Here is a 19,919-nt window from a genome sequence, read left to right as displayed (position 1 = left end):
TTTACATAATGTTTTTTTTTTAGTTAAGAGATGGAAATTAGGTTAGCAGTCTTAATGGAACCTGCTGTCATGTGCAGCATTCCTTACTATACAGTATCAAGTTTTGACACAAGTTGGCCAATACAGCACTACCTAACTTAAGCTTTATTCGAGGATTGCTTGCATATCCTTTGCGAGCTTGGTATTCAACGCTAGAGGCTACTTTAGCAGTCAAAAATAAAACAGAATGCTTGAAGCAGCATATGGATTTAGTGCAAAGATGGCTCTTAAAAATATAAAGTAGTGAATAGCATGGATATAAACTTGATTTAGGCATATTTTTCTCATCTCATTCATTTATTTTCTTTATTAGTTTCTCCAATTTGTATAACATTGCACAGCAGATAAATATACAGTACATATACTGTCAGAATTCAAAATGTGGCCCAACGAAACCCCAAAATAACATGGCAACAGGTGCAAGGCTAGCAATTAATTTTAAAAAGCTGGCCAGCAGTTCCTAACCCTAACCCTGTCCTACTATACTGCATTTTTCATAACAATGTAATCCTTATTGCTCTTTACTTAGCAAAATACTCAGGCAATTCTGATTTATTTTATATATAGCTTTTATTAGTATGGTTCAACTTCAATGAGTAAAGCCCAATTTTGCTACACTGTTGGTAAAATCAGACAGACTTTGATTACATCATGTTCTAGCTGTAAATTATAATGTTTTATTCCATTTAATTTGCTGGAAATTATTTGAATTCTGCTCTATGATGATAATAAAGAATTAAAATGTAGTCCTCCCAAAAGAATTTTTCAAAAAGGATTTTTAATGTCAATTCAAGGTACCAATGCAAAGTTATTTAAAAATATGAGCAGCTTCTGCAGATATAGAAAATATTTTTAGAACACATTGTACATTGGCACAAAAGTACCTTAAAATATCCTTGTGATATTTTTAAAGAAAATATCTTAGATGGAAACCAAATCAAAATATTTTAAGTAGTTTTAAAGATGATGTTGGATAGCCATTTGTCTGAAGTGGTGTAGGGTTTTCTGCCCAAGCAGGGGGTTGGACTAGAGACCTCCAAGTTCCCTTCCAACTCTGTTGTTCTTTCTATTTCAAGATGTCTCTGCAGCAATACTAAGGAAAAGAATTCGCATTTCTCCCAGGAATATTAAGGAGAAGCAAATCAGATATAAACGGAAAATTCCGTTTGTTCTGTAAGTCATCTTGGAAATGGAGGGGGGGGGGGGCAGTATCAAAATGGACTTTTAAAAACAGTTTTGCAATCTAGGTGTTTCTTTTTCGCAGATTACATTCCTTCCTCTAAGTAAATGGAGCATGAAGTGCACATAACTATAGCTTCCAATTTTACATAATTTCACATGCATTATGACCCAATTTTCATAGCTGGAATTGGTGTAATAGACCATAAAGAATGCTCTGTTAGAGCATATTCATACAGACTTTCATATAGCCCTAATTAAGAGTTTTAATCCTTCAGCAGGAATACCTGCTACATTATCTCATTGTGGAGGAGCAAAAAGGGTACATGTATTCCTTCTTCCTCTCATTTCCCCCCACAATTCTATAGGGGAAGGCTGTCCCCATGAGCTTCTGAAACCAAGGATGGCCCACGTACTCTTTCTTCCCAGGAATTCAAAAATCTATATTAAATTCTAAATGGAAGACTCCCCGCTTCCACTACAGGCACAATGAAGAAAGGGAAATAAGGAAGTCCAGGGACATTGCAGGCTGACAAGAGGGAAGATTTATCTTAGGTCATTGAGTCTTCTTCCCAGGAAAGCAGCTATGTGTGCAAACACACGGAAGCAATCGGAACAAGTCTCAAAGCACCTGCGCATGCCTTGCAAAAGATGCTTCAAGAAATCTGAGAAGTGGTTCTATTTGTACAGCTGCACATTGTGAGGCACTCATCCAATCCTGATGCAGCGCTAATGGTCCAAGCCATTAGAAGCCAGGTTACTACCGTACCTGCAAACTCATTGAAGTGGTTCCCAATATCATAAGCCAGGTAATTATATCCAGAGTACTCGTAGTCAATGAACCGAACATCACCTACACGAGACACAAAAATAAAATTGGTAAGAGTAAGAGCGGAGCGCTATGAATCTGCACTGTGCCCCTTAATATCTGCCAGTGTGTTCCACTCTGCCGTGCTCTGTATAGCATGCATTTTAGGAAATTCCAAGATTGCATTTTTTTTTGTTTTTTGTTTTAACGAACAGAATAAACTTCTTTTATCAGATACCTTTTTTCTTAATTACTTAGGGATAGAACCTCTGCTTTTGTACCACAGGGGGGCATCAGTTATCTCAAATTCCATTAGTTGGGAGGACTTGGTCTCTAAATATAATATTCAAACCATTCTTAAACTATTCTTCATCCAATGTTAGCAGGGCTGAACACAAAATAAGTTAGTACCGTTACAGGCAAGGGGTTCTTTAATAGACTGCTTATCATTTTGCAAAAGGGGTACTGTATACGTGCTGTTATTTTGCTTCCTTTATACAAAACGTGTTCATTTTGCTTACAGTACAGCACATCTTCCCTAAGTATTTACCTACTATCAGAACAACACCTGCATGAAGCCATATGGGTTGTATTCAAATATGAATTCACATTGTCATTAAGTCTCTCCTGACATATATCTCAGATTAAAATGTGAAAAAAAGGTAGCAGCACTATATATTCCCAAGCAATAGAGTATGAACTTTGAACCCCTGAACAATTAAACTGCTTTTCCTTACTTTAAGTGTGTTTAATATATCACATATGTGGCGATACAATCATAAAAAATAGTTTACATTGTGCAGTGCAAGTAGAGGCATTAAATGTTCTCACTGCTAGGATATATTGCTAGCAATCCTCATCAGTCATTCCAAAGAAGCTCTGGGAAATATAGTTCCATAAAAGGGTTGAGGATATGTCAGTCTATATTCCAAATAGTCTACCTACCATTACATATTTCAGGATTCTTTGCGATTACAGTTAATTGAGAAAAATTCACATCAGATACATAATAAATGTGGTCAACTTTAAGATGCCACAAGACCTAGGATATTTTTTTAGTTGGGGTGGGTGGTGGTGGAACAAACTAATATAGTTAAAACATATATAGAGGCTTCTCACAATAGTATCTTACAAGCCGGGGAGTAACTTTATACCCTACAGGCTAATCAGAAAATATTTTGGATGGCCCCTAAACAAATCCTGTTTCCCAAATCACTCATCTTATAAAGATGATTCATTAAAAACAAATTGCACGGTCGGTTTAACTCTTCTTTTGCCATCCAATGCAGCTAACCCTTAACAGAATTATACTTTATCCAAATGTTTGCAGTTAAAAAACAAAACAAAACCAATAAAGGTAGCAGGTGAAAAACCTGCATGCACAATACTAAGTAAATCAAACATTATTTGTATTCAAGATATACTACGTTAATTATGTCTGCAATGCTGTTATCACCATACGTTAAACCCCTTGCTAACTTTCAGTTATAATTAATAACATTACAAAACAAAAACAAAAAGACAGAAAGAAAGAAAGAAAATGAAGCTAAGATACAGATGAGGCTGTTACCAGGCTCCGTGCTCTCCTAGGGGGAGGTGCATGCGAACAAGTGATGCGATAATACCTCCAGTCAGTGCCTGTAAGTAGCACGGTGCACGCCGCCACTTGGCAGCAACAATGGCATACCTAATCTGTAGCAGATGAAGAAAATTTGGCAAACTCATATTTGACAAGACACAAAACTTTAAAGAGAAAAGTTCTGCATTTCACGGGTCTTTCTTCTGACAGACTGACATTACAGTGGAACTCAGCCTTAAATTTAAGTTTTGCAAGAAATTCAATTACTGCCGTCAAGATGCACAGCTCAGTTTCATTTTGGAATTTAAGGAAATAGGGGCTGCTTCCAGACATAATGTTATCATTTGGATGCAATATTCTTTTGTCTTTTTTTATTGATATAATGAATCATAATTACAGGCAAAGGCGTTGTTTCCCAAATATTCACGGGAATGGCATGTAGCATGGTCCCCAAAAATCCTCAGAGTAATTAGAGCCCGACTCCAAATATGTTCTTAAAAATCCTGATTAAAATTCTGTTTATGGTGTCTGACACATTCAATGCAACGTGAATATCCAGCAGGTAGTGAAAGAAAACGTTTATGTAAAAACAGTTCGGGCTAATTGCCTTTGTCTATTTCCTCTTACAGAGCAGGGATGCAAACAACTATACGAATAGCTTGCATCTGTAATAAATACAAATAAAATTATGACAGTATTTCTTCAGGAAAATTAAAAACTGAATGTCAAAATTAGTCTTCTACTCCCACTTCTTCAAAGCTTTGAGTACTTGCTACTAATTGTGAAGCACTAATGCAGTTTTGCCTGTTATTTTTTTCAGAAATAATTATAGATGTATTATGTAAGGCAAGGTAACACTATTTAAAAATAATGTTGATGCTAGCTTGAATTCATAAAGTACCAAAGACCAGATTTAAAAGGCACATTAAGAATATATTTGGTTTACTATATCTTTAGAGATCATTAAAAAGTATTAATTTTCAAGTGGGTAAGCTACAATGACTAAATTTAACAGATTAATGCACTGATAAGCTTTTATATACAAATGTAATCAGAAAGGAAAAAATGGACTGTTATTTAGATCTGATGTTTAGACATCAGATGCATTGGAACTGGAATTGTATTTGAACACTTTGTTATTATTAATAAGACAATGCAATGTTTTTACTAATAGCTCTTTTTCTGTTTTATATAATTAAAAACTATAAGAGAATATTTTAACATTAAAATAAAATAATCTTCCAGTAGGAAGCTTCAGAAAAATTATACAACTCAAAATTAAGACATCAAATGCTCTTGAAAAATGATTGCACATTCCTCTTTAATTCTACAGTTAAATTTCTCTTCACATCTGCCACCTAAACCTTATTTAACAGCCTATTAACTGGATTCAATTATAACATTTGCAGGAATTATTTACTTATTTATCCAAAAGGAAGACTTACTATCCCTCTTATCCCCCCAAAAAATTAAATTTCCAAAAGGAAAAGTCATCTTCAAATTTGCTGAGATTATAACTGCAACCTATTATTTTTTTCTTCTTAATAATTGGGGCAGGGGTTTCACACATGCTTGCACTTCAGGTAACTACTGTAATTGTAGGTTGTTCTATACTTTTAAAAGGTGTTTATAAGCTTTTATGGATAAAGACCAACTGAATAGTCAATCACATTTTGAAATGATCTAGTAACATTTAAGTTCAAGTCCTTTGAGTAAAAAAAAAGTGCATAACAAGACTAGGTTAGAAATTAAATGTTTTCTGCAGTTGCTTTAATAAATGAGTCACAACAAATGTGCTTTGATTCTTTTTTCCTTGTTGCTGCACTACAGGAGGAAGAGGAAGCAATCAAATTAAGGTTTGTTTAGCATTATATCTGAACTGTTTGCTTCTTATTTATTTATTTATTTATTTATTATTAGCGTTTATATACCGCCCCCTCTCCCGAAAGGGACTCTGTCTGTCTCAATATGAGTTGGGACAATTTGTAATTAGTTTAAAAAACATGATTTCTAGATCCAGATCTGTTTGCACAAAACCATAGATTAAACAAATCAGTTTGTTCAGATTCATACTCCTCTGCAGACATTCTTACATTTCTTTAAAAATTATCTAAACAATTTTCTCTGAAAAAGATTTGTCACTGACACGAATTAAATCAATAATAGAAATAAGGAGAGAGAACACCGTGCATCTTAAAAAAAAAATTCAAGTAGCCTGCAAAACATTTCAGCACGAGTGACATATTAACAGCACTGTATAAGAATTTACCTTCCACAGCACAAAAGTTAAAGTTAAAGCTGAGTTTCCACTGCAAAAATAAATGGTTCCCCTATAATACTGTTACCAGTTTCATAAACACTGTTGCCAAGTACAAGACAATACACAGTTTTTTTTTCCAGTTTACTTATTCCAAGGTTAAAGCAATACTCCATACTGGGGTTGCTCACAGTATCAGAATTAACAAATAATAGTTAGGGCTATTATTTGTTAACTTCAACTACCATAACATAATCAACTTGTACTGTGCCCTAACTGTGTATGTGTTGTGCTGCAACATTTAAACACGTCAGCTTTAATGGTACACTCTAGCTACTATATTCGCTTGGTACTTTCCCCCCCTTTAAAAAGTTGCAAGCAATTTTACATATTGAGAATTCTCCCTCTCCCCCTCCCTGTTCCCAAATACTAAACACTCACACACTGGTTTTTGTAGATATGCTCTTAAATGATGTACTGCTCTCACTGATTTATTCTCCATTCTGTTCACAAAAGAAAATGACAGCAGATTTGTTTCAAAAGTAGGCATGTGACGCCTAGAAACTTTGATAGTGTTCTGAACTGTTTGTCAAGATACTTGTTTGAAAAGAGTTCCATCAGCTCTACAGAAGAGACACTTTCCTCAGATTTGATGAAATAACTGTCAATAATATGAATTAAGTTCACATCTCTTATGCAATCTTACATTAGGACTCAACATCAAATCTAAGGAGAGTAATCTAGACAGATGGCCAATAAGTCACATTAGCGTATCAACAGGTAAGGTCTTGGCTGCAAGAGAAGAGCTATGAGGCATTTAATTTCTGGCTGTGATTAAAATCTCACAGATGGGTCAAAAGAAAAAGCAATAATTTCACTGGTGTCTCTTTAATGTAGAATTTGGATTCAATTGAAAAAAAACAAAGCTAATGTAACTGTCATTGTATGGCTTGCTTAGAAATATAATTTCCACATAGGAGAAAATTATCAATACTTGAAATATTTATAATTACTTGAGAAATCTGAAGTCATATGTTCATCTAGGAATTTCATATACTACTTCAAGTTTTTAAGGAGTTGCTTGTTTCAATACCAGTAAAGAAAGAGAAAATATTAAAAAGTTCCATGCACTTTACTTAAAACAATTTAAGGGGGATATTCTATTTATTTTTATCCCCTCATAAAGCAAGCATCAACTTCAAGGCAGAATGTTCTATGATTTATGTCATCCCATCCAATTCCTACTTTTTTGAATTTTGTTGATTTATTTAATTCAAAGAAAGGTCTTAGTTCAAGTTAATGCTGGTTAAACAGAAGTTGTATTTTGAATTTGGAATGGGAAATAATATTCCTTCCAAAGTAATTTTCTTCTCTATTCCAGTACTGCATTTGTATTGATTTTAACGCAAATAAAGATATCTCAAATAGTCTTGAGAACTCCAAACCATGTTTTCGGTCTTAGGGTTATACTAAGACCATAATCTGAATTGGGATATATGCAATTCCAAAATATAATGAATATGAAAGGAGGGAGGGAAACAGGCATGCATTGCTAGCTTGTCCACATTATTATCAAATAACCAAGTTATGTCACTGAAAACAGTAAATGTTAAAATGTTTTAATACCATTGGACCATGTTATAAATTATAGGCAATTCTGACAATATAATTATTTTCAGGTTGAATGCCTCTGAAACTGATGGAAAATTAAGTCAAAAAGCCAATTTTCAAAATACTTCCAACAGAAAATATATTTACAAACAGATGCTCGACTTTAAGGATAACTATGTACCTCATCAGCAGGTATAAACAGAGACTTGGAAAGTATCTTTTCAGATACTTCACCATGCAGAATTCCTCCAGGGCATCAATATATCTGATAATTCAGAATACAGAGATAATACACAATAACCTAGAGACATTTGCTCTCAAAGCTATCAGAAATAACAAGTCTCATCAAAGATATAGTTAAGACAACAATTTATGCTTAAATTGCTGCTGTCTACACAGAATAAAAATATCAATATGGAAAATAATATAATATTTATTATAAATATTATAAACCTTCATATATTAAAATATCAGTTATGGCTATTAAAGCAATTTATAAGCAACATTTAGAAATACTCTAAAATAGATTTGAAATTGTCCACCCTCCACAAGCCGTTGCTCTATATCAGGCAATATAAAACAATTCTTAAAAGTTACTTACAGCTGTGTTCCATACCTACCTTGTTTTCCATTGTAGATGATATTTTTACACAAAAGATCATTATGACAAAGTACCACTGGTGAACCTAGGTTAGAGAGTCTCTCCTTCATCCATGCCATTTCATCCTGTAGAATTTGACGACTTGGCACATCTTGTAGAAACCTTTTAGAATTTGAGAACGGTTAAAAAAAGTTTCAAGGATACTTCTCAGAATTTTATGAAGGTTCTCTTATTTTGGTGGTGCAAGTTAAAACTTTCTAAGCTCCACATATTCTAAAACTATACTTTCACTTTACATTTTTAAACCAGAGAGTGATACTGAGATATATTCATGTATGAGCTCGGAAATAATTGTCATAGATAGTTGAAAGTATCTACCTCTTATGCAACTCCTCATCTGCAAATTCTGTTGGTGTAAGAGAGAAGTACTTTCCCATCTTTATCCATAAGTTCGACTTGGGTATCCATCCATTATGAGCATGAATAGCATGTATTTTAGCAAGTTGTCTTGCTATCAGTCTGAAATACAGGTAATCCTCCAGTTACGACAGTTTACTAACTGACCGTTTGAAGTTATGCAATAACCCCCAGTATTTATGTCTAAGTCCCAAAATTATGAATGTTGCAGCACCATGGTAGTTATTCACCCTTTTGAACGACCACAGAGGCACTGCAACATTCACCTTATCCCCCCAGCTCCCCACAACTCCTTCCCTCTCCTATCCTGCCACATTGGACACACTTACCCTGCAAAGATCTGTCTCCTCTCTGCCACAGTTTCTTTGCCTTTGAGGGAGAGGAGACCAGGATGATTTCCCTTCTAGAGTCTGATCAGCTTGCAAATGCTTTTTGGGCCGAGAGTGAAATGTTCTGGAGGCCATGATCTTGACTGACTTCAGGCACCCATTCTCTGCAAAAGTGAATGAACATTTCACTCTTGGCCCAAAAAGCATCTGCAAGCTGATTAGATGTGTGGCAGAGAAGAGACAGATCTTTGCAGGATAAATGAGCCCAGCACAGCAGGATGGAAGGGGTGGGAAACATAAGGTATCTCAGTGGGTCGGGGAAGCTTGGTGGCCTGTTCCACCACTAGCTCCCCCCATGGCCTTCCCCATCCTGAGATACCTCGTGCACTTAACAACTCACATATTAGAATAGCAAATGCATGATCACTTTCAACTTTCATTATTCACTCCTATGAATCCTCGAGTTACAAATGTAATTAATTGGCAGGCTGCATTACATTTGTAACTAGAGAATTACCTGTACAATGAAAATTACACTAAAAAAAATCATTGTAATTACAAACACATTGTCTTTTATCAATCTCAGCTCAGAATAATGAGAAATCAGCTAGCTGTATATTATTAGGACAGCAATGGCACAGAAGAAGGACATTAGCACATTATTTTGTTTTAAATGAGAAACTTCACAGTACAAAGTTATTTTTTAAAAAATCTTGTATGTTTGATAAATAGCTGCATGAAAGAGGATGTTGAACCAGAAAGGACTTTAATTCAATAAGATTAACTTCATGGGTGTGTATCTTGATGACTGGAACATCACCTGTTCCATGGTGAGAACTTCCATAATGTTCAGAAGGGTTAGGTTATGACTGGAACCCAAAATTATTTTTCTACTAACTGCATTGCTTCTACCCCCAAAAGATGATTCTGTGTTCTCATCACCTGGAAGCCACCAGGTGATAAAACCTGAACTTTAGGCCTGTAAGTTTTTTGCAGAATGCAGATAGCTAGAAAGGGGGACGGACAGGAATACCATTTTTCTTCTTGTAAAAGCAGAGCTACAGAAGAGCAAGGAGGATCCACTGTATAATATACCAATAGTTCTACAAACCACAAAAACCAAACTGATTCTTTGCAGTAAAATCTATAAGAAATTTATTTTTCTAAAGTCAGCTGATTCAATTACCTTGGAAGAAATTGTATGTAGTATACAAAATGTTAACCATGTATATTTGAAGAGAAATATCCCTATGTATGTTCTGGGATAATTTAAAGCAAGCTGGGGCAAATGACTAAGAAAAAATATTGTAAGAAACTTTGAGTATTATAGAGCACCAATAAAATTCAAGCTAGAAAAATATGTTAGAAGATAGATAAAGCTAAATGAGGAAAGTCCCTGGCAGATTTGCTAAATCAAATTAAACCTTTATTACAGCCTTTCAATCAGAAAGCACAACAATAAAATCTATAGACTCATAATTACTAATAAAATTTTCAAAATGCAATGAAATTATATAAAATACAATGTTATTTCAAGACATGGTCTGAATAAAAAAAGCAAAAATATTTGACAATAAAATTACATAAAAGCTACTCTATCACTCAATCACAAAACAGTACTGCAGAACAAAGGTGACACTGGAATAATCGTGTAAGATGTTTCATCCATTAAAGCCTACACTATTAATTAACTAAGATTTTAAGCTATTAACGAACTGGATTTTAGAACAATAGTTCACTTGATTTCTCTGGAAATTGAGATAAATTTATTTAATCAAAAAACACTACAAGCACGGTAGTGTAGCTAGCAACCTCTTTGAATAAATTGTGTGTTTAAAAAAAATTCCATAATGTTTACCGAAATATCTCTGGGTTGCAAACATGTTCTGGATCCAGAGCTTCTCCTTGCATGAACTCATAGCACAGACCATTGCTGAAGGTGCAATAAAGTTGGGGTGCACAACCATGGGCCTGCAGCACACGGAAGCTCTTCACTTCCTCTTCTCGATCAACTAGGAGTTCCGTCTTATTCCCATAAATTCTAACAAGGACAACATCATCCATTTTTTCATCCATGTAACAGCCAATGAGTTTATTTGTGATTCCATCTGTAAATATCTGAAAAGAAAAAGCAATGGTTATTAGTTTAGTGAAATAGCTGTATATCTTAAGTACTGTTACGCTATGTTTTGGTTACGGCCTTGAAAGAAGTTTGCGTGGCAGAATTTGGTTGACCTTTTCTGAGTTCAGAAGGTAAATTGGATTGGGCCTGGCTAATACAGGTAATTCTTGATTTATAGCCATTCATTTAGTGACCATTCAAAGTTACATCACCACTGAAAAAAGTGACTTATAACTACTTTTCACAATCACGACTGTTGCAGCATCCCTATGGTCATGTGATCAAAATTTGGGTGCTTGGTAACTGGCACTTATTTATGACAGGTGAACTGTCCCTGGGTCATATGATTGCCATTTGTAACCTTCCTAGCTGACTTCCAACAAGCAAAGTCAACAGGGGAAGCCAGAGTCGCTTAACCATGATTCACTTAACTGTGGCAAAGGTTGTAAAATGGGGTGCAACCAGGGGTGCGTTCCTGTACAGGTTGGTACCGGTTGGCTACGCGCATGGCTGTCACAGTTGCCTGCAGTTGCCCGTGCATACGCAGTTGACTGGAAATTGTCCTGCGCATGTGCAGAAACATGCTGGCGATGGCATAAGAGACCAGGGTTCAGGGATGTGGCCAGCCTGGGTCGCTGCTGGTTCTGCTACCCAGGCGAAACCACCACTACCAGTTCAGCCGAACCCGGAGCAGCCCACCTCTGGGTGAAACTCATTTAACAGTCTTGCTTGGCAGCAGACGTTTTGGACTCTATTGTGGTCATAAGCCAAGAATTAACTGGGAAACTTTAAGTCATTTGTTAATCAAGGTTATATGCTAATCAGGAAAGTAAAAACAAAACAAAACATTTTCATGTTCTTCCCAGGATGGATATGGATACGTCTGCATAATCATTAGTATTATGCTGAACTTGTCTAAGACTTAACTTTTCTCCACCAATAACCCAACCCACTTTGAGGGATACAGCTGAGTAAAATTATTTCCTAATTTAGAGATGTCTCAGCTAAATTTAAACATCTTTGTAAATGATGGCACTTTAGAGTCCAGTTTATCATAAAATGTATTAGTCTAATAGAATAACCATAACTCAATAGAAACAAATGTAATTAAAGAAAGATTCACTAAGTGTGAAAGTATGCTGTCAAATGAAGATAATTATTTTATTAAGAGCAAAACCGAGGACCAGTAAATAGAAAGAACAAAAAAAGAAAAAAGAAAAGAATGCTAACAACAAAGTCATTAGGCAAGGAAGAGAATGTAGTGAAATTCAATACTTGAATCAAACATAAATCCAATATCAGTTTAAGTTTTAATGTATTGGCTTTCAGCCAGCCCATTAACAAATGTAGATACCTATTCAAGAGAGCCTTATTAGTTTAGATTAAAAGAAATAATGACGATGCCACATCCCAAAATTTAGGATTAGATCTCTTCTTCAGTGGTTTCACTTAACACAACCATGTTGCTAACTTAATTGTAGTGATTCACTTAACAACTGTGGCAAGAAAGGTGATAAAACTCTATCTGCTTAATACAGAACATGTTTGTAACACTTTTGCAGAATGTATTTCAGTACTTCCTCCCCCCCCCCCCTCCGGTAGTTAGATATTTTAGACAGCAGAGGCTGCTGTGGTACTTTTCTGACTATCCCAGTACTATGATGTCAGTAAATCCAAGTGCGAGAACCTCAAGAAATGGTTGCCAAGAGAGAATATTAATAGAAGAGGAAATAATGGTTTGCTGGTATAACCTGCCTCATGAAACATCAATCCTGACATACCCCTATCTTTATGCTACAGATAGCAAGCATTTCCATAGGAAACTAGCCATTTCTCTTTCACACACACATAAAATATAATTTGTTTTCTCCCTTATTTAAGATATTAGAATCCCAGGCTTTATCATAGTTATTCTTTTACAGTAATGTCCTAGGTATGAATGAGCTACTCACAACTACTGTAATTACCATATTTAGTAATTATTAGTGCATCCCCATAAGCTATGTAGGAAAACATTCTCTTCTGACTCCAATGTGTTCAAATTCTTCATTAAATTTCTATACAACAGTTTGGCATTAGCCAAACTCAATCAAGTAACGCTATCCTTCTTTGTGGCTCTAGTATATTGAATTATAACTGCATTTTAATTTTAGTACTGCACTGCCAGGGCAGCAATGATGTTGGGAACTACACATGCAGAAATTATAAGTAGAAATGATTTCCGCCTTTCAGGAAGAAAACCTATCCCCTCCTGATACAATTGTGATGGCTATCTATCAAATTATAAATATAGGTTTAAGAAATTAAATGTGCAATTATGTTTCACTTGGATGCTTATGTTCCACATTTTGTATAGCATACTATAGATTTATGCCAATTAACAGCGTGAACAAAGCTTACAAAAGAGTTATAAAGTCTATCTGCAAAAATAATTTTACCCAAGAATGCAAAATTACCGCTAAAGATGCTTGCATCAAATGAACTAGAAACTACTAAAACTAACTCATTATAATATATGTATGTATGTATGTATGTATGTATGTATGTATGTATGTATGTATGTATAGATGCATGTAAATTATTAATATTTATAGCATTGGCTGCCTATCCAATAAAAATAGGACGGTCATGTTACAAGAAACCCTTCTTGTAGCGTCGGTGACAAACCACCTGGACACAACCTTCTGCTATAGAGATCCTTTTTGGATTAGCTTAACTCTGAAATAAAGATGCCCTACCTCTCTTGACATACTAGAACACAGTCCAGATATGTAGCTCTTCTTCAGGGCTTATGCAAACTGTTCCCCAGGCTGGAGAGAGGGCGCTTAGTGAACCAGTGTTACCCACCAAGTTGTTTTACATCTAATTATTATAACTGGAATATTACAGTATTAGTTGCTCAACACCTTTGGGCTGAAAAAACTATTTATTTATTTATCCAATTTATTTACAGATAGTCCTCAACTTACAATCATAATTGAGCCCAAATTTTTTGTTGCTAAGCAAGACAGTTAAATGAATTTTGCCCCATTTTACAACCTTTCTTGCCACAGTTGTTAAGTGAATCACTGCGGTTTCTCCAGTAGTAACATTTGTTCTGTGAATCTGGCTTCCTCAATGATTTTGCTTATTAGAGGATCACAAAAAGTGATCACATGACCCTGGGACACTGCAACTGTCATAAATGTGAGTTATTTTTCAAGTGTCTCAATTTTGATCACATGACCATGGGGATCCCACAACAGTTGTAAATGTTAAAAATGGTCATGTCACTTTTTTCAGTGCTGCTTTAACTTCGAACAGCCACTAAATGAACCGTTGTAAGTCAAGGACTACCTGTATTGCCCATCCCACCTGTGTGACTCCAAGCACAAATCTTTACAAATAAAACATATAATTCATTTTTAAATTATGTTCTCAGTTTGTGTATGTGCATATGGATATACTCCCCACGTATCAGGGAGTTGTAGTGACATCATGAGTAGTTCAGGGCCAATTCTGTGGAATGCAAGTTTACAAGTAAAATTGGTAGATTCACAAGGTTCTTATGCTTCCATTCCCACCTTTATATTGCAGTTTCTGACCTAATATTTGTCTGCTGAAATTTAGCTATAATGATGGTGTGATTTAGGATTACTTTGAGATTCTTAAAGGCTGCTTTTTGGGGAGAGCTTTTCTTTTCTTTTTTAAACTAGCATCTCATCTTGTATTAATTCATCCTTAACCAAAGAGTTTACTATAGTATTAAAATTGAAAGGTCATTTGCTGAAGCCATTCTCTTTCCCTTAAGGCTCCTTAACATCTCTTTCATGCCATCAAGAATCTTAACAACTCTTATGATGCTTGCAAGCCAATTTTTCCTACATGTATACAGTATCATTAAAACAGTGAGCTCCCATCCTCACCCCAGCTTCTGCCAACCTAGCAGTTCAAAAGCGTGCAAAAGCAAGTAGATAAATAGGTACCACTTTGGTGGGAGGGTAACAGCACTCCGTGAGGTCATACTAGCCACGTGACCACAGAAATGTTTTCAGACAGTGCTGGCTCAATGGCCTTGAAACAGAGAGCACAGCCCCACTATAGTCACCAATGACTAGTGGAGTAAAATCCTTCACCTTTTTTACTCTATCATTAGTCCTCAATACAAAGCCACATTCATTGATGGATCTCCTTTACGCATCTAATCTAAAAGCATGAAAGCCAGCTGGGTGACCTTAAACCAGCCACTCTCAGTCCACCCCACCACACAGGGTTGTTATTGTGGGGAAAATAGGAGGAAGAAGGAATATTAGGTATGCCCTCAGATATTTATAAAAATAAAGGCGGGATGCAAATAAATGTTTCACAAGTCTCATGTAGTGATGAGTATTTAATTGACTCATGTCTAACGCAATAGTAGATCCTAGACTGCAAAGCAACTATGGCATGATGTAAAATACAAGTCAGTATAGTAAGCAATATGTATGCTATTAATTGCGTAACATATTTTTTTAAACATATCAAAATTAAAACACATAGTTTAAATATTTGATCTAAACAAGAAAAAAGGTTGCAAACTTGTTTAAAGTGATTCAATGATCCATGTTGAGTTGTAGGAAAACCTACAAGGGTCCAGGTTTCCAACACTGCTTTAAGTACATTATTTCTTCTTTGCTTGTTTATTGTGAACCTCAACCTTGTGATGATTTTTAGTTCCTTTTAGCAGAACAAAGCTACAATTACAATATGCAACCTATTTTTCTATCATTATATTATTTGTTTCTGCTGTCTCTCAGCAAGTGTGGCGTAAAATCTAGCTGAAACCAGTAAAATAGTTAGTGCCCAAGCTCATAATAACACTTATAACAATTATATCAGTTTTCCTAAACTGATATAATTCAGTAAATTATCCTTTTCCAAAGTAACCATGTTCATTATCATCTATCTAACATAAAAAAATATTTTCTACTTGGTATCTTTTTCTAAATATGGTCATTGAAGCATAGAAGCAATTACCACTGAATCAGCAATATGAATGAACAAATGCAATTAATTAGTGTTGTAATAGATAATATCTGCTTGTAAAAGAAAGTGTAAATGTATCTATTTCAAACATATCCAAATTTATACATGTTCAATTTTTGGATGTAAGTGAACGCCATTGTTTGAGATTATAATGTTCTGGACCTTAAAACCAATAGGAAAAATGTTTTGGACTATATGCTTTACAAAGTTTTACTTTCCTTCAGAGGACCCTAATTAAAATGTTTTTAGCACTTAACAAGTATATGAAATCAGTGCTCCCTATAATATGCAACATGGGTAAATTCTTCAGTATATCTGATAGCTAATTGACTCAGTCTATTATTACATTTCAAATATTTTGTATTCTCAAAAAGGTTCTATAAATTTTGATATCAAAAATTTTGTAAGAAAATGTGGTTAAAAAAGAAGTCATTAAAAAGTTACCACAAAGCTCATCATAGTACTTTTAAAAAAATACATCTTGCTACTTAATTTTTGTTGTCTATGAACTATTTATAATAAACCTTTTTCCAGACCCTGAAAACATTTTACTGTAATCTGTAATTGTATTGTTTCAGAGTTTTATTATGCACTATTTTTAACTTTTGAAATATAATTGCTTTCTAAAATAATTATATACTATTTAAACTTTCATTATTACTTTAACACCAATATGAAATTTTACTGAGAACAAGTCACATTTTTATAAACATTTTTTACATGTAGAAGAAAAGAAATCAGATAAGTGAGGCAGGAATATAAGGCTACATTTACAGTGGGCCATTTTCAGGCTATGAAAGGCTAGGAATGCAGCTTTCGTCCATATAAGACACATCTTCAAGAAATGAAATTTTAGTGGAACAAAGGTGATGGCCTAAGCTTGCCCAGGTAATTAGCTCCTGGATAGATACAGCTATCTCTGGAAAGGCCAACATTTTATTTTGCGGCTGCAGTAAGCATTCTAATATACATTCAATATCTATATCATTATAACTTTAATATATAGAGCAGTGTTTCTCAAACTTGGCGACTTTTAAGTCCTGTGGACTTCAACTCCCAGAATTCTGGGAGTTGAAGTCCACAGGACTTAAAGTCGCCAAGTTTGAGAAACACTGATATAGAGGGATTTATTTTGTGGAGACATTGGTGCTCTTTGAGCTTGTCTGCCTGCAGATGTTTCCATTACCCAACTATGTAACATTAAACCACCAAGCCCAGAGAGCACCAAGGACTCCATAGTTCAATCCTAAACTACCTCTCTTTATGGGAGAGACCCACTTGCATCAAAGAATCAGGAAATCCTGCATTCTTTATCATTCACACCAAGTTACGCCAAGATGTGCACGTGTATGGTGTATGACAATGACAGAACAATAGCTTTAACGCTTAAAGATTAACAGCATGAATCTAGGCACATCTTAAAGATAAACAGAGCTGTGATGCAAAAGCTCAGGCAGACAACCATTCAAACTCCATCAGAACCCAATACTTCTTTAATGAAAGAGAAGGCTAACCAGGACAATGGGTGCAAAAATAAATAAATAAATGAGAATTGTGCATTTACACCACACTCTCACTTTTGGTCACTTTCCCTGAAAAGAGATGATAATAGGAGCTGCTGTGATGACACTCCCAAAAGCTGGCATAGTGCTAAGCTTGCTTTCTGACCCCTACCAGAACTCGGATGCTGGGGGGTGAGGAAGCAAAGACCCCACATTCATTCCTCCCAAACACACACTCTCTCTCTCTGTCTATGGGTCTTTTCTCACCACTAACAGAACTGGGGTACTTTGGGGGGGGGAGCAAAGACCCCTCCACATTCATTCCTCCCAAACTGTGTGTGTGTGTGTGTTCTCACCACTAATAGATCTGGGATGCCAGGGAATCAAAGACCCCACATTCATGCCACCCAAACTTTGTGCGTGTTCTCACCACTAACAGAACTGGGATGCTTTTGAGGGGAGGGGGTAGCAAAGACCCTACATTCATTCCTCCCAAACTGTGTGTGTGTGTGTGTGGTGTGTGTGTGTGTGTGTGGTGTGTGTGTGTCCGTCCGAAGCTACATCATCCTTTTCGACATGAGGGGTGGGAAAAGCCCTGCCCAACTTCTTCCAACCCTCCCGTTTGGGCGTGTGGACGGGGGGGGGGGGGGGAGAAGAAGGAACCCCCCCTTTTTTTTCTTTCCTTTTCCCCTTTGCGGGAAAGCCAGAGACCCGCTCCGTTCCCCACCCAACCTCCAGACAAGCTCCCTTGACACGCGTCTCGCAGGCCAGCTAGAAAGACGACGACGCAGCTGCCTGCCTCCTTCCTCCCTCCTCCTCCTCCTCCTCCCAGCGAACGAGCCGAGCCGGTGTGTGCGTGTGTGTGTGTGTAAGCCAGGGGGGGGGGGGCTTCCTGAGGAAAGAGGGGTTGCCTCCTTCCCTCTCCCATCCCCGCCGCCTTCCAGCACCGCCAGACTCCCAACTCCCACCGCACCCCGTTGGGGCGGGCATGGCCGCCTGCGAGGGGCGTCCGAGTGGGGGAACGTCGAGGCCTGGCTGGCTGTACTCAGCCTCGGAGCGCCGAGAAAGGCGACCGAAGAGGACGACGACGACGAAGGGGGAGAAACCCGGCTTTGCTTCAGCCCGGGCCCGCCCGCCCTGCCTCCCTCCGCAGCCCCTCACAGGCCGCCGCCGCCGCGCCCCCTTCGTCAGCCGGCGAGCGGCCGCCGCCCTCTGGGCTGTTTTTTCCCCCCCTTCTTTTCTACCTTCAGCGTCACCTCCTCGGGCTTCCAACCGGGCCTAAGCCAGCGAAGCAGCTCCAGGGCTCCGCGGCGGTAACCCGGGTTGCCGCCGCCCGAAGGGTCCCTCTCGCTGACGAAGATATCCAGCTTGGGTACCTCAGGGGAGCCCGACGGGACGTGGATGTAGTTGGCCATGGAGACGACGTGAGGGAAGCGAGAGAGAGAGAGAGAGAGAAAAGAAGAGAGAGAGAGCAGAGCGAGAGAAGCGCCTGAGGAAAGAGCGAGAAAAACGGCGGCAGCAACTGCGGCGTCACGCGAACAGCGCAGCCGGCAAATGAAGGCGCGAGACCGGCGGGGAGGGGCAGGAGGAAAAGGAGGGGGCTGGCTTTTCTTTCTCTCTCTCTCTCCTGCTCCGCCCCCTTTGCGCTACGAAGGGGAAGCTCCGCCCTTTTCTATTGGGACGGCACCACGCAGGCGTCAACGCCGCTAAGCACGCTCCGGCGCAAAGCAGCCTGGGGGGGAGGGGAAGGAGGGAGGAGCGGCGGCCCCTCCCAGGGTCCCCTGGCTGCGCGTGCGCTGTCGCTTTTTTTGCTGCAGAGGGTCGGCTGCTTTTTTGGGGGGGGGGGGGTTTCCTCTGATATTGCATTAAATGCATTTTTTTTGCTTGTTTCCCTCCTCCTTTTTCTGGAATTGGGAATTCGGCGCGAAATGTGCTCTTCGTTTTTAGGAACGTTCCCTTTCAGGCAGTGTGTGAGCCTTGGTAACTTTTATTATAAGATGGGTTGGGCTTCCAACTCCCAGAATCCCCCAGCCAGTTGTTAAAGCAGCCTGTGGGTGGGTCTCCCAAAGGAGAGGGGGGGAAGACCCTCCCCAACCCTTAAAGGAGGCGATGGTGGAACCTTTTTTTTTAATAGAATAGCGTAGACTAGGATATAGAAGAGAATAGAATAATAGAGTAGAATAGAATAGAATAGAATTCTTCATTGGCCAAGTGTGATTGGACACACAAGGAATTTGTCTTTGGGGCATATGCTCTCAGTGTACATAAAAAAAAAACAAAATACATTTGTCAAGAATCATAAAGCACAACACTTAATGATAGTCATAGGATACAAAAAAGCAATCAAATCATACTAGGAAACACTATAAATCATAAGGATGCAAGCCACAAAGTTACAGTCCTAAGTGGGAGGAGATGGGTGATAGGAATGATGAGAAGATTAATAGTAATAGGAATGCAGACTTGGTAAA

The 19,919-nt window shown here is 37.5% G+C and overlaps 1 protein-coding gene across 1 annotated transcript in view; it reads right to left on the bottom strand.

The window, feature by feature from the left end:
• ETNK1 (ethanolamine kinase 1) overlaps positions 1–19,257 on the bottom strand; it is a 34,317-nt gene extending 15,060 nt beyond the window's left edge. The window contains exons 1-5 of the mRNA XM_081958099.1: positions 18,693–19,257; positions 10,679–10,938; positions 8,453–8,593; positions 8,094–8,236; positions 1,988–2,071 (exon numbers count right to left, since the gene is read on the bottom strand). Of these exons, the coding sequence (XP_081814225.1) occupies positions 1,988–2,071; positions 8,094–8,236; positions 8,453–8,593; positions 10,679–10,938; positions 18,693–18,863 (799 nt within the window). The 5' untranslated portion in view covers positions 18,864–19,257. The remainder of the gene's footprint in view (positions 1–1,987; positions 2,072–8,093; positions 8,237–8,452; positions 8,594–10,678; positions 10,939–18,692) is intronic.
• Positions 19,258–19,919: the final 662 nt, after the last annotated feature.

Source organism: Natrix helvetica, assembly GCF_964273705.1.
Source record: "Natrix helvetica genome assembly, chromosome: 6".
NCBI lineage: Eukaryota > Metazoa > Chordata > Lepidosauria > Squamata > Natricidae > Natrix > Natrix helvetica.
Note: the sequence above shows the minus strand (reverse complement) of the source record. Positions and strands in the feature narration are given on the sequence as shown.